At 40.6% G+C, this 14,446-nt stretch overlaps 1 protein-coding gene across 7 annotated transcripts in view; it reads right to left on the minus strand.

The window, feature by feature from the left end:
• CARMIL1 (capping protein regulator and myosin 1 linker 1) overlaps positions 1-14,446 on the minus strand; it is a 192,670-nt gene that overhangs the window by 33,435 nt on the left and 144,789 nt on the right. For all 7 annotated transcript variants that reach the window (XM_015617094.2, XM_015617093.2, XM_015617089.2 and 4 more), the window contains 3 exons: positions 13,356-13,531; positions 11,300-11,387; positions 8,482-8,631 (listed from right to left, as the gene is read on the minus strand). In XM_015617094.2, the coding sequence (XP_015472580.1) occupies positions 8,482-8,631; positions 11,300-11,387; positions 13,356-13,531 (414 nt within the window). The remainder of the gene's footprint in view (positions 1-8,481; positions 8,632-11,299; positions 11,388-13,355; positions 13,532-14,446) is intronic.

The raw sequence follows: 14,446 nt of genomic DNA on the forward strand, positions 1-14,446 counted from the left end.
AAAATGGCAAGCCTAATGTTCTTCTGGGTGAAGTGAGAAGCATGAAGCACTCTTAGTGAGACAGACTCACGCTTGTGCTATTTTCAGTAGGCTCTCCAGATTTCAGAGTAAACAAGATTTCCCCAGACAACACAGATTAAGTACCTCATGCCAAATTGTTCATCTGAGATGCTGGAAGAATCAAAAAGCAGCAGAAAGGACCATACAACCTACACAGAAAATTCCTCAACCAATTGAGAAGGTCAGGTTGCCAGATACGAATTGAATTGCGACACATCGTGGCTGCAGAGAGATGTGTGCAACAGAAATAGCATTATCACAGGTTATTCTCATGCTGCTTGCTGTTGTGCCTCTGCCAAAGGCTTCAGAGCAGAGATTTTGGCAAGAACTACTCCAAAGGACCTCCTGCTGATCTACCAGGGAAATAACAAGAAGATTCTTATAAGCAGAGGCTGTGGGAAGATGTTTCTGTATCTGATTATGCTGAACGCCAACTGACTCCTGCTGGCAAACGCCCACTGACCCCACTGTGGGAAAGGGCTTTGCTTTCATAACCTGTTAACTCTACCTGAAGCAGGTAGGTGAGTTCTTGGGTGATTCAGCTGCTGGCAAGCAAACACAGCTAGGGACAGCTCCCTCTCCACCAGCTGGTGGATGGGTGTCCATCAGCAGGCTGTGACAGCCTGTGACAGCTAGCTGGTGCCTGCTGAGATGCCTGTGCTGGCAGCCTGGGCATTCCAATTCTTGCCAATAGAATGGCAAATGGTTGGATTGAACAGCCAGGGCTGGCACTAGCCACAGACTGCACACCTGCATGTTCAAGACCTTTCTGTCCACCACAGACAAACTTCTTAGCAGCAACTCCCTCTTAAAATCCCTGCTGGGAAGTTCAGCTCTCAGGACCAGTGTATTTCAGGGAGAGGTTTATAACTGAACTCTCCTTTCAATGTGGCTTTTTCATGATACATGAAATAAAGCAATGGAAACTCAGTATCAAAGGATTGAACTGCCTTGTTTTTTGCAGCAGGGAAGAAGTTAATTTTCTTCCTAGTATCTGGTACAGTGCTGTGTTTTGGATTTAGCATGAGAATGGTGTTGGTAACACGCTGGTGTTTTTAAACATTGCTGAGCAGTGCTTACACTAATCAAGGACTTTTCAGCTTCTCATACAGCCCTGCCAGCAAGGAGAGTGCGGGTGCAAAAGAAATTGTGAGGGGGTGCAGCCAGGAGAGCCGAGTTCAGCTGACAAAAGGGACATTCTAGACCATATGGCATCATGCTCAGCTTATAAAGCTGGGGGTAATTGGCCAGGGGCTGGTGGCTGCTCCTCGGGGACTGGCTGGGCATCAGTCAGCAGCACGATACAACTGCAACATGTATCACTTGTTTTGTACATTTTTTCATCGTTATTACTAAATCCCCTTCCTTTTATGCTCTATTAAACTGTTGTGTTTTTTTCCTCAAACCACGAGTTTTACTTTTTTTCTGATTCTCACTGTGGGGGAGTGAGAGTGGTGTTCAGCTGCCTGCCAGATTAAATCACAACAACTACATTCCCTCCTCTCCACCCCCAACACAAATCTGGGTCTGCCAATATTACAGAAAGACAAGTGCCTGGTACAGGTGTCACCACCCAAACAGAACACCCAGCAGCTGCATTCCACAGTTCTTCCTATAACCTAAGCAGAAAAAAAATCTCCAAATTTATACTACTTTTTTTTTTTTTTTCCATTAAACAAGCATGCAGTGCTGTTATGCAGCTTATCACATTCTTCATTCACTTCATATTGTGCCAGTAATGTACCCTAGATTATGAGAAACAGCTCTGAACTCTTAAGAAACGTCAGCTGGTTTAAGAAAAACAAACTATCTATAAATTTTCCATCACCTCCTTCCATTTAGAGACCAAGAAGAGACAACGAAAGCCAGGTTTCTTTTACAGTGTTTCAGCTGGGAACATGTAACCCCTCACAAGCCTTTACTCTGTAGTTTATACATGTAACAATTATTGAATAAACATGGGTAAGTGAGGATGCTGCAAAACCATATATAGAAGAAACCAGGAAAAGATAGGTAATCAATATTCACTATTAAAATTAATGTATTCATAATTCTAATGAAGATAACACATACATTGCAAATAAACAAGACATTCTGCAAAATGATCACACTGATTCTCTTTGTAGGGCACTGCATGTGTAGGGTAAAGGTTTAAGGAGGACTCTGGCACGGTGCTTTGCTCCTCCTGGCGATATTTCCATAAACTGTCCTAGTTCCGGGTGAGTCAGAAATATGCCTGGACTCCCACTGAAGTAGATTTGCTCGCATGCCTGTGAGCCTTTTCAGAAGCCAAGAACACTCTCACATACCATAATGCTGGTTTCTAGCTTCCCACAGAGCGCTGTATTTACTGCACATCAAAGGCCCATTTCTGCTAATGCATACAAGAGAGAAACTCAAGTGTCACAATCAATTTAATCCAGCATTCATCCAGGCTGCTGCCTTTGCCCTCATCCCTCTCTGCTTGTTTCTGCCACTCAGGATCTGTTTTGTGGACTCAACCAGGGGACTAGTTGGTCTGCAAACTAACCTGGGAAAGAAATCCTCTGTGAAAAGCTGAATTGTCAGTCAAAACAATTCCCACACCCAGTTTGTTGTGAGGCTGTGGGCAGGAAAGTGCGAAAGTACAATGGGGGAAAGTGGAAATGCTCATTTAGAAAAAAAAAAAAAAAGGAAAAAAATGGTTTTTGCTGGCTTAAGTCAGTCACAGAGCTGGAGCTTTATTTATAGCACAGGAGAACACAGAGTCCAACAGGAAACAGGGTTTTTATTGCAGTAGATGTTCAGTCACTCATCCAAAGAGCAGAGTCTCTATGCCTGAGACAATTCTTTGGCAGGTAAATAGAGAGCAGCAAGAATCAGATGTGGTAGTAAAACAGGGCATACCAGAGAATCTGTGCTTTGGTTTTTCTTCCTACAGCATCAGCGCACGTGTTGCTGAGTGTGCTCCATGATCTTCTGCCAGTGAAAGCAACTGAAGAGGTTTCTGTTGTTTTAATTCAAACTGGCTGTTGGGGGTGGGTCAGGGGAGAAAAGCTTATAGGTGGTGCTTTATGAGTTTGGGGTGTTTTTTTTGATTTATTTCTTTGTTCCAATATTTATTTTGTTGTTGTTGACTGCCATTTCTTCCTTTTCTCTGGAAACAATGAGGTCCATACACTCCTTGTCCTTCAGAACACACAAGGTCATAGGTTTTCACCTGAATACAGGATTCATCTGCTAATCTTTGACAATGGCTAGCTGGGAAAAACATACACCACCAACCTACAAGTGTTCTGCTATTTCTGTAAATTTTCTTCTCTACTCTACAGGCAAAATCTATTGTTCAGTAAAGAACTTTAATATATTGCTCATGTTGTTGTTTTTTTTTTAAACTTCCCTCCATTGAAATCACAGAACAATTTCTGTGGTTAAAATTAAAAATAGATGAAAAATGACTAACATTTGATATTCATCACAGGCAATCCTTTCCTATTAGCCACTAGCACTTTTTCAAACACAATTTACCATCCAAGTATTTCAATCTTACACTGAAATGTTTTAAAGAAGAGTTATAGGCAAACTTCTGCATTACAACCTCCAATCCCTTTACATATTTCAATTAACTTCCTACCATACCTTTTCATAACACAAATAACCTCTACTTTGCTCTAAAAACAATCCTGGTTGTATGCTTGTTGCTACCTAGAGCAATAAAGTTATATTGCTGAAAGAGATATTTAAAAAGAGATGGGATTGTTAGTAAAAGAAAAGCTATTTCTCTCAAAACATCTTTAGATAATGTCTCGACTCTATGGAGCTCTATTTAGTATTCTAGAAGCCAAAGTAACATTCAAATAGCTAAAAAAAAACCAACAAAAAACCCAAAAAAACCCAAAAAAACTTTAGAAAATAACTGTTAAACACAATCTAACAAAGATGCTCCACTATCTTCTGGTGGGGAATTGAGCATTATTTAGTATTTTTCACTTCTGCAAAGTACTAATGCACATGAAAGAATAAAGTACAACTGGAAGCGTTATGCATATTAGAATCAGATAGTATCCACCTACATGATTCCACATGATATTCATCCTCAGTAAAAGAGGGTGCATTATTTAAAGTTAGTTTTAAAATGAATGCATTACTTGAATACGTGTCACGCTCATCGTATACACACAGAAAAATTTAGACAAACTATACTATTTTATGAAGTTAATTCATGATTGAGTCTAAGCTCTGAAAAGCAGCCCATGTTTTTTTTTCTTTCATCTGAAAAGAGCGAGTCATTTTCTGCTTAAAGATTTTTCCTTCCATCTTAGTTGCACACAACTTGTGTCTAATGACTTATTAGCATCAATGCAGCTCTCATTAAATGTAGACAACTAAGACAGCTGTAGATTAGAGAAGCATTAATTTACTGTAGTGCAGCTCAGGGAGATCAGAAACTCTCGGATGCGTAATGTTCCAGCAATCTCATCCTACGCTGGACCACTCAATCGCTCCCAGTGTTCTTCACAACTCATTTAACAAACTGGCAAATTCTGGTATGACTGACAAGTCTTTCATATTATGGGCTCTCAGGCTGCTGTTAAAGGCTGGATGGGAAACTTACCCTAAGCTGAAGCTAATAAATGTTAAATGAAGAGTTTGGTATTTAGGAAGTTGTAAGTCCCACAACAGCAAATACTATAAATACCATGTAAGAGTCTATTTTTCAGTGATGCTTTTTGTGAGCCCATTTGTGATATTTCATTCTGTCTTGTCTGTGTTGCTCATACATATCTAAATTTCTACTCTGTCAGGGAAATCCTCCCAACCACAGCCACTCTGTACTCTGCTTGAGAAAAGTTGAAATAGTGCCTATTTGTTCCCTCTACCACCAGCAATGGAGATTTCAGATCCCTTTCATGCCCAGTCCAAGTGTTCCAAACTTTTCTGAATTTGGCTTTCAATCCACACATAAAAACAAATAGCTCATAAACATTTTATTACCAATACATCCACCCCACTCCCTGTCATTCATATAGCTTCAGTGATATACAATCTACATACAAATGTGAATCCAAATCCAGTTTTCCCCCACATTGTTCAAATACAGCTTCAAGGGAAGCTGGTAAATAACATGAGGCTGTGTGGTTTACCCCAGCCAAAATACTGATCATGAATAGGCTTGCTGAAGAAAACGAGAACAAAGAATTGATGAAGATAATGGGGGTTTGCAAAACAAATCCTGTTTTGCAAATGGGAAACAGCTTCCCCCACATGGTGGTCCAAGCTCATGGACCAAGCTTCATGACCAAAATCCCTTCTTCCCAAAGCTTCTTGACAGCCAGCTGGAGCAAGGCTGGGCTTAGAATAGGCGAGTTTTCTCTGGCATCCCAGCAACACAATGAGCCTCATCCTGCATTCCAAATACTTTTGGCTATCGGAGATTAGGCTCCCAAACAAGCACAATGCCAGGCTGCAATTCAACTTTTTAGGTTTGAGGTTTGCATAACACGCAGGTAGGTGCATATAATCAAAAGGCTAAGATCTGCTTAAGGATTTCCAATGACCAACCAATGCAGTGTCCTGGATTAATGCCACTTTGGAAGTAATATCTAATATCTAGTAATATCTATTTAAGATTAACAATAATTAAAATAAATAAGTTTCCTAATTATAGTTCATAAAACCATATGCTTCTCTTTCTAGTAAAATCTCTTGGCAACATATCTGTGTCCTGCACTGACCAGCTCATAAAAGCATTCACTGATGCCCCTTTCAGAGGGTTCCTTATTTCCACACAAATACATGTGTGACATTTAAAACCTGCCACAAATCAGGTTATGTTTATCAAGAGAATATCTGAACTCTGTAGGATTTCCCCATAGCTAAAATAAATAATTTTGAAACTGCTTTCTTTGAAGTTACTAACTCCACACAGAAGATACATTCTTAAAGTGCTTTCAGTTGCAAACAACTCAGTGAGAACACTAGCCCAGTAAAAATCCCTGTATTGCTCAGCCTTTTGAAGCTGTGTCACCATGTCAGTGTTAGAGTTCAACAAGGCCAAGTGCTAAGTCCTGCACCTGGGTTGGGGCAATCCCAAGCACAAACAGGCTGGGCAGAGACTGGACTGAGAGCAGCCCTGGGGAGCAGGACTTGGGGGTGTTCATGGATGGGAAGCTCAACAAGACCTGACAGTGTGAACTCACATCCCAGAAAGCCAGTTGTATCCTGGGCTGTATCAAGAGCAGGGCCAGCAGGGTAAGGGAGGGGATTCAGCCTCTCCTACTCCTATCTTGTGAGAACCCACCTGGAGTGCTGTGTTCCAGTTCTGAAGCCCCCAGTTTAAGGACATGGACCTGCTGGAATGAGTCCAGGTGAGGCCATGAGGATGATCAAAGGGCTGGAGCACCTCTCCTAAGAAGATAGGCTGAAGGAGCTGGGGCTGTTCAGCCAGGAGAAGAGAAGGCTCCAGGGAGACCTTACAACAGTACCTAAAGGGGACCTACAAAATGCAGGACTTTTTACAAGGGTTTGTAACGATAGGAAAAAGGAGAAATGGCTTCATCTGGAAGAGGGTGAATTTTGATAAGAATATTTGGAAGAAATTCTTTACTATGAGGGTGATGAGGCACTGGAACAGGCTGCCCAGAGAAGTTGTGGATGCCCTGTCCCTGGAAGTGTCCAAGGCTGATTGGACTGTACTCTGAGCAACCCTATCTAATGGAAGATGTCCTTGTCCACAGAACATGTTCTTTCATGTCCCTTCCAACCCAAACTATTCTATGAAATAATCTATTTATCTCTATATTTTTACACCAGTGACCAACATCATTTGCAGTCAGGATGCAAAAAGCAGCTCCCAAATACAGATTACAGTTTTTAATAAATGGATTCTTTAGCACTGACTAAGATTACTGTCTCATGTTTATTTGATGCTTCATTCTCTTCAAAAATTAGATATTGATGAGAATCTGGGTCAGAAACATATTTAAATCTCACTGCAAGACGAGGGTGAATGAAGAGAATGAAGACATACAAACACTTCTGAAGATAAGCATGGTTAGTATCTAATGCATTTTTTAGGGAGTGTAAGCAGCATCACATTTCCATTATTTTAATATGGCCAAAGTGAAAGATAACAGCAGAGTGATGTGATGCTTTCATATAACCATGGTGATATGAGATAAAGACAGGAGCTATTTTTTACATTTCCAGTATTACTATCCTTAACAGGCTGCAAGAACAAATTTAAAGGCAGAGTGTGGGTTGTCAAAAAGAGCCATTAGCTTAGTTTTCTATATATGAAGCCAGCATGCAAAAACTAACTTACAGGTACAGTGTTCAGATGCCACATATTTTACTGGGATGTCTCTCCCATAGGAACTAGGGCTCAAAATGATTACTGAATGTTGGCCACAGAAAGCTTCAGTGATGAACTAGATGATGTAATCAACACCACAAGCCTCACAGGGATTTGTGATGCTCAGACAAATATTGTATCAAATCAGCCCTCAGTGAAACAGGAGATTTGGAAGGGAGAGAGAACCTATTTTAAGCTGGTATTTGCAATGAAGCTGTGCTTTTGTTTTATAGATAAATGAGACCAACAGATAGCTGCTGGAGATAGCAGCAGCCCTGCTGCTCCTTCTCCTGTGCTGTCTGACTCTGCAGTACATTTATTCAGGGAGCTGAATCAAACCTTCTACAAAAAGCTGCAATTAGTTTTTCTGCCATTTTAGCTTCTGGTGAAAGCACATGGCTAAGGAATCAGGCAGGGAGGCAGAGCAAGAAGCTCATCCCTTGCAGAAGTGACCACCTATTAGAATGACTAATTTGTAACAGAGAAGCACTTCCCAAAGTTCCCGTCCACAGTAAAGTTCCCCAACAGACTGAGCTGGGGTGGAGGGGAATTTGAGATTAAGAACAGTTTTATTTGCAATCATGTGGGTTCACATCTTGTAAGGATGATGACGTGGCACAGAGCCATCTTCATAATAAAGCTACACATAAATCAATTTCTGTTCATGGTCAGCAACATAACTTTCAGGCAGAAATATTTTTTGTCACGGGTGAAAGGAATCCAAGCAGAAGGAAGACAAAGGCAGGAAGCAGCATGTTGTCAAAGGATAGCGTGATCCAGTTTATTACCTCAGCTGAACCTCTGTGAAACTGTGCCCAGTGGAAGAGGTGTTTACTGTACTAGCAGTGTATGCCAGGGAAAGGCCCTTGAACAGGCACCAGGAAAGAAGTGAAGAAAAGGCAAAAGCTTTTCTTCTGCTGAACAAGATGCAGTTCAGGCAAAATCTTCCAAGCAAACATTTACTTCTTGTAGAAGCTAATTCCTAACTTCAGTTTCCTGATACCAAGAATTTGCTAAATGATATTCTGAAAAGCACCTTTCCTCGTTACCTGTGTGCTTAACCACAGGAGCTGTGGAATGTGTCTTACCATACAAGTGTCCAGATCCTCCAAACGTTCTATCTCTGTCAACTCCTCGACTGTGATCATAGAGCGTTTCGTGGGTTTTTCTTCAGCTAACTCAATCTCCAGTGATTCCTGCTGTGGAAGTGGTTTGCCACGTCTGGTCAAATGGTCAGCCTGGAGATAAAAATAGGAACACACCAGTCAAACTTAAAAAAGACTAAGAGAACCCAACCAGAAAGTTTACAGAATTTCAGTGATCAGATATCCTAGAAGACAAAGTACAAAAGGAAAGCTCAGTTATGTTGGTTAGTCCTCACACTGGGTTTGTCTTATAAAGAAAAGTGTGGAAGCTTTTTCTTAAACATTTTTTTTTTTAATTAACAAAGATATATGTACATATTCAGCCAATATAATTTTTATAATTATTCAATGCCAAAATGTTACAATCTGTTACTCACATAAAACAACACAATTTAAAATACTTCTGTTCTGTTTCACTGAAGAAATAGATAGGGAAAAACTGTAACAACATTAAAGCCTATTTTTAGACCTGCACAACAAAAACTGCTACTAGGACCACAGAGAACATTATATAAACTACCCTGGACTGTATTTGGAATGGAGTGGGCTTATGATGCCATGAAAATGATGAAATATTTTCTGGTTCTTTTGATAACTGAAGAGAATATTAAACAAATATCTGCTAAAAGCAAATATTTGACTATCAGCTGTCCCAAATCAGTTGGTCACAGAAGTCTTCAAAGAGGCAGCTAGGGAGAGCTGTAGCCCACAGCTTCACATCGGCACAACTCGGGACAACCAGTGGATTGCTGTTTTGTTAACCATAAAAAAAGGTAAACAGATGACCTGAGTCAATTACAGCTCGTTTAGTCGGGTGTCTATTTAGAAAAAGCAACTGGAGAGCTGCTATGAATTTATCTTCAAGCACACTAAAATAGCTGCAATAATAATTAATGCCAATTGTCATCTCATTAGGCAAATTTAAGTCTTGTCAAACAAGGTCTATTTTTCAAAGTTGCCTCAAACACTGCTATGCCAATGCAACAGAAGAGGTATTTGTGGGTGGTTGAATTAGTAGAACATGACACTCCAATTTAAGGAGCTGGCTGAGAACTGTATCAGTGCACTTAATCTTTGCTGTACTAAGAACTAGCTGCCAGGTCTCAGATTGCAGCCTTCAGTTGAAGATTAACAGTGTCAAATTAGACAGGAGTTTCTCTAGCAGCATTTTTGAGATCAGTACTCCTCAAGGTTTTCATCAGTGCTATACCATCTGAAAGAACCTGCAGCTAACAGAAACAAGGGAGAGTTAAATGGACATGTTAGTCATGTAGGCCAAAATGGACCACAAGGCAAATCAACCCAACCCAAAATGTATAATCATTCCTTAGAAACCAAGAGCACTGGCAATTAGCCAATTTCACAGTCCTATAAAGCAACAAGTGTCCAGAAGCCTTTAGTGGGAGGGAGGTCTAGCAAACTTTGTCCTAAAAATGAGCTACCACTGAAACTCTGACAAAAGGAAGGAATTCTTATATTCTTGGCTATGTAAATACAACGAATAAGGTACATCAGGAGAAAAACAATTTCACTCCTGTGCACTGTGTTGGTTAAAGCACTTAAATAGCCTGTCTGGTTCTAGAAACCACGATTTTAAAAGCGACTTCTTAAACAGCTGGAAAAAATGCAGAGGAATTTTCAGTGAAGTGACTCAAAGGCTGGAGAAAATGACGTACTGTTCGGGAGCCAGGGTATGTCCAGGTTGTGCAATACCAGCGGACAGAAACAGCCCAGTCACTGCTCATTCCAGCTGTGCCTCCTCCAGGACAAACTGGAGCACATTGATGTGGTCTCTCCCACAGCAGGAACTGCTGCTGTGCTGTGCTCCAGAGACCAGAGGGTGTACCTTTACACAGTGCTGCTCTGTATTACAAAGATACATGCTCAAGTAACTCAGTCTTCCAATAAAAATAAAAAAAGGGGGAGAGGGGATAGAAAGAGTGATTTGTTTTATGTGTGTGAGGACTTTGATGGAGAGGAAATAAAGAGAAATATATACAGTTCCCTTATCTTGAGGAGGAAAGCATCTTAAAAAAAAAAATCATGACTGCAAGTTGAAGCCAGAGAAGTTGCAATTAGAAATGGAGAGCAACTTTAATCAGAATGACCATCCACTAAGTTACTTTAAAAAAAAAGAGTACTGGATAGTCCTTACAAAGCCTTGTTGCGTTAGAAGCAAAAAAGTTTTCTGTGGATACAGTTGTTTATTTTTTATGCTCTTGATGAGGCAAGTACTTCTATAATAAATATCTGTGCCTCCCAATAGTTCAGGACCTTCAAGTAACAGCACTTTCTTTGCTACATTCTTACTCCTTTCTTTTCAAACTTGATGCCTACATTTCCAAGGTAACCTCAAAACTCACTCATTCAGGGAACACGGTCTCAGCCGTGCCTAAAGAATTCTAAAGAATGAAATCCTACCTCTCACTTCATGAGCAACCACACCTTATACTCTCACCTTGATAAAGGACTGCTCTTAACTAATGACTGAATGCTGCATCCTGATGGCATTTTTAGTTCAAGATCTGACAACAGCTCCAAAGACAATAGAACAACTAGATAACACAGTCTCTTCCAAGGTTCCATCTTTCTTACAGCAGAGGCAAGAGCCCCAAAATCATATTTCAAAAGATGTCAGGATGTCAACAAAAGTAAAACCAGTTTCAAAACAGAGCTGTCAAAGGAGAAACTGAACAAGTTATAAATATAAATGGCATTGTTGAGATCTGGCATATTAGATATCAACCAAGAAAAAACTCACCAGTTTGTGATGGCAATGGGAAAGTGCATCCAGGATTTCATCAACAACTCGGTCAGACAGGAAAGAAGCCACTGTCAGCTTTACTTCACTGTGTGAGGATTAAAAATGAGAGAACTTCTTAATTCATGCAGGAGATTTTCGTCTTTATTACACATTCAACAGTGTGACGATTATCCACAGTGGTGTCATTTTATTTGAGGTAAAACATTAGAGCGTGTCAGGATACATGACTGCAGGTTTCAGAAATAAACTCATGAATCACACAATAAACACAGGAGCCTCTGTACCATATTTAACCTGCTTCTAACAGTTTTCCATGAGATGAAATGAAAACATCTGGGTAAGAGAGCTGAATAAAAATAAGAAGTGAAACTCAGAGTCGAACACTCCACCACTGAAGTCAGACAAACACGGATCTCAGACAAATGGGATTAGGACATTATTGCCTATGTAACACTACTCCACTGAACAACTACAATCCATTCATTTCCTCAATTCCTTTTTGTGTTGATCTGCAGGTAAGGTCAAGTGTATGACACTGGTTCTTCAGCCAATCCAATCACAACTTTGCTTCCTCTTTTGCTCTAGGTAACCACTTTTCTGTCTCAAGAACTTCATGTCAGCCATTTTTCCACTGCACAGACATATATATGTGGAACACCACCACACCTGCACACTGAGCTTAGGTTTCCCCAGCAACTCCCTCTCAAGGAAATGTGTACCTTGAGTTGCCCCCTTGGGGTCCCATCTTTGGTGACAGCACCAAATGCTCCGGCTGTGGAGGGCAGCTGATGTGGAGCCAACAAGCACGACTGCCTGAGCTGCAGCCCAAAGCTCCCCCTCTGCTGCCTCTGCTTTCAATGCCAACTCTTTCAACTGACACCTGCCAGCAAGTGACATGATTCTGGTTTATGGTTTTTGTATGTGGACTGGAGCTGTATTGGATTAACAAAGATATTTCTGTCTGGGGCTAGCACTACTGCTGCAGAAAAAGGTAAGGAACTCCTTGGAAAAGCAAGGCAATTCATAGGGAGGTAGAATGATGGCCAAGCCACAGTGGGAAGAGAATGAGAGTGAAGGAATCTCCCTCAGCTAGGAAGGAGGCAGGAAAGATCACGGTGTGGCACCCTCACCTCACTGACAGTTCCAGCTTGTATAAGTAGAAGAATCTTGGCCTCAAGATGATAATATTGATTAATTGATAGGACTGAAGTGCAGAAAACTTACTCCTTGACCTATCAGAACACACTCTGAAGGTGATTAACACCTTTTTCTGTCTATTTTGCTGCATTCCGCAAAATTAACTCCCAAGTCTTACTGTTTTCTTCCTCCTCAAAGATACTAGTATCTCAATGCAAACTGTCATGCTTTTCAAGCATCAGGCAGAAAGGAAGTGAAAAGGTTTATGTACAGGTCAACCACATTATACTGTGTAAATATATTCTCTGGTATACATTCAATATGAAAATTTAAAAAAAAAAAAAGGCAGTAAAAGGATGGGTAAAAAGACTCCTTTTTTTACAGGACAAACTAAGAGTTACTTAGGGTAATGGTTTCTGCTCCAGGATTGTGGTTTGAATATCCAAATTTCCATTTTTTAAGTATGTCTGTCTGCTGTGCACAGCTTCCACACAAAGTCTTGATTGCTACAGCTATAGACAAGACCAAATGTAACAACAAAGTACTGCGACCACTCAAAGCAAAAAGTACAATTTCCTTCTATTACATTAATTCAGTGCTACCTGAGAAAACAAAGCTTTTTTTAAAAAAGTATCAGTCGTGAAAACATTATTTGTGTACCACAACCCAAACCTTTCACTAAATAAGACAGCACATGCATTAATAATCTAAGTTAACATCCCTAGAGATTCCAAATATATGAACCACCTGAGCTAAGTTTCCCAGACCTGTAAGACAATTTCCGGCTCTTCTGAATGCTGTAATATAGTTTCTTGTGAGTCACAAAAGCATTCCAAAATTCTTCTACTATACAAACACTCATACAAGCAACCCAAAATCCAAATGTCAATTTTGTTAGATTAGTTTCTTAAAGTACCTGATTTTATTCAGGATATCAATTCCAGATTGCTCCAAGAGGACATTTTTCACAAAGGTGCGTGGGATGGAAATCTTCTCAGTGCTGGCCTCAATGAGGTCTTCACGGATGCGAGCCTTCTTCATTACGTTTGGGCAAAGGTTTTCTGCTGCATCCACCATAGATTCGAGGAGTGTCTGCAGCACAGCAGGCAAAAAATAACATTAGATATTGGGATTTACTTTAGCTGGAAGGTGACGGCGTTATTCTGGTGAATAGCACTAGGACACTTTAAGACTTGTAGTTTTTACAATTTTTCTACCTGCTTTCCGATCCATTCTGCATCCAGCTACAATATAAGACATTTTACAAAATATAGCTTTGAGAATCAGCGCACTTGTTCTGAAAATGACCTGCAAATGTACTTGTTTGCCTTGTCAAATATGAAACATTTACATCTCTGTGTGTTGAACTGTCAGAACAAATTAACTTCCCTTGTGCACCCACCACTGCACTGGATGCTCTGCTGCAGCTGCCTTCCCTCTAAACTGTGCCCTGAATCACCAATTGTCATCAGTGCTCCAGACCTGCCAATTTGCAGTAAGCACCAGTAAATGAGGAAGAGAGATTCCTGGGAACTCAGCATGCTGTAGAAGGCTGCAATATACCAGCTGAATATTAAGAAGTAGCTACAAGCGTGATCTGCAGTTGGCATGCAAACCTTTGATATATGGATCTCATTCATACACATGTAAATCTACAGTAAACTTTAGGTGTAGCCAACAATTTTTATTCACACAGAATCACAGAATGGGTGAAAGGCTGGGAGGGACCACTGAAAGTCATCTAGTCCAATCTCCCTGCTCCAGGTTTCCCTCACAGCACATGGCACAGAATTGTGTGCACGGTTTTCGAGTATCTCCAGTGAGGCTGACTTCCCACCCTCTTTGGGCAGCCTGTTCCAGTGCATCGTCACCCACACAGGAAAAAAATCCAAAGGAGGGTGGAAAAAACCCCCAGGAACAGGCCAGATCCCAGTTTACTGAAATGGGCCAACTTGTCTCTGATAAGATTGAGACAGAAAAACAGAAAAAGGTACTTACAAATAAATT

This window comes from Parus major, chromosome 2, assembly GCF_001522545.3.
Source record: "Parus major isolate Abel chromosome 2, Parus_major1.1, whole genome shotgun sequence".
NCBI lineage: Eukaryota > Metazoa > Chordata > Aves > Passeriformes > Paridae > Parus > Parus major.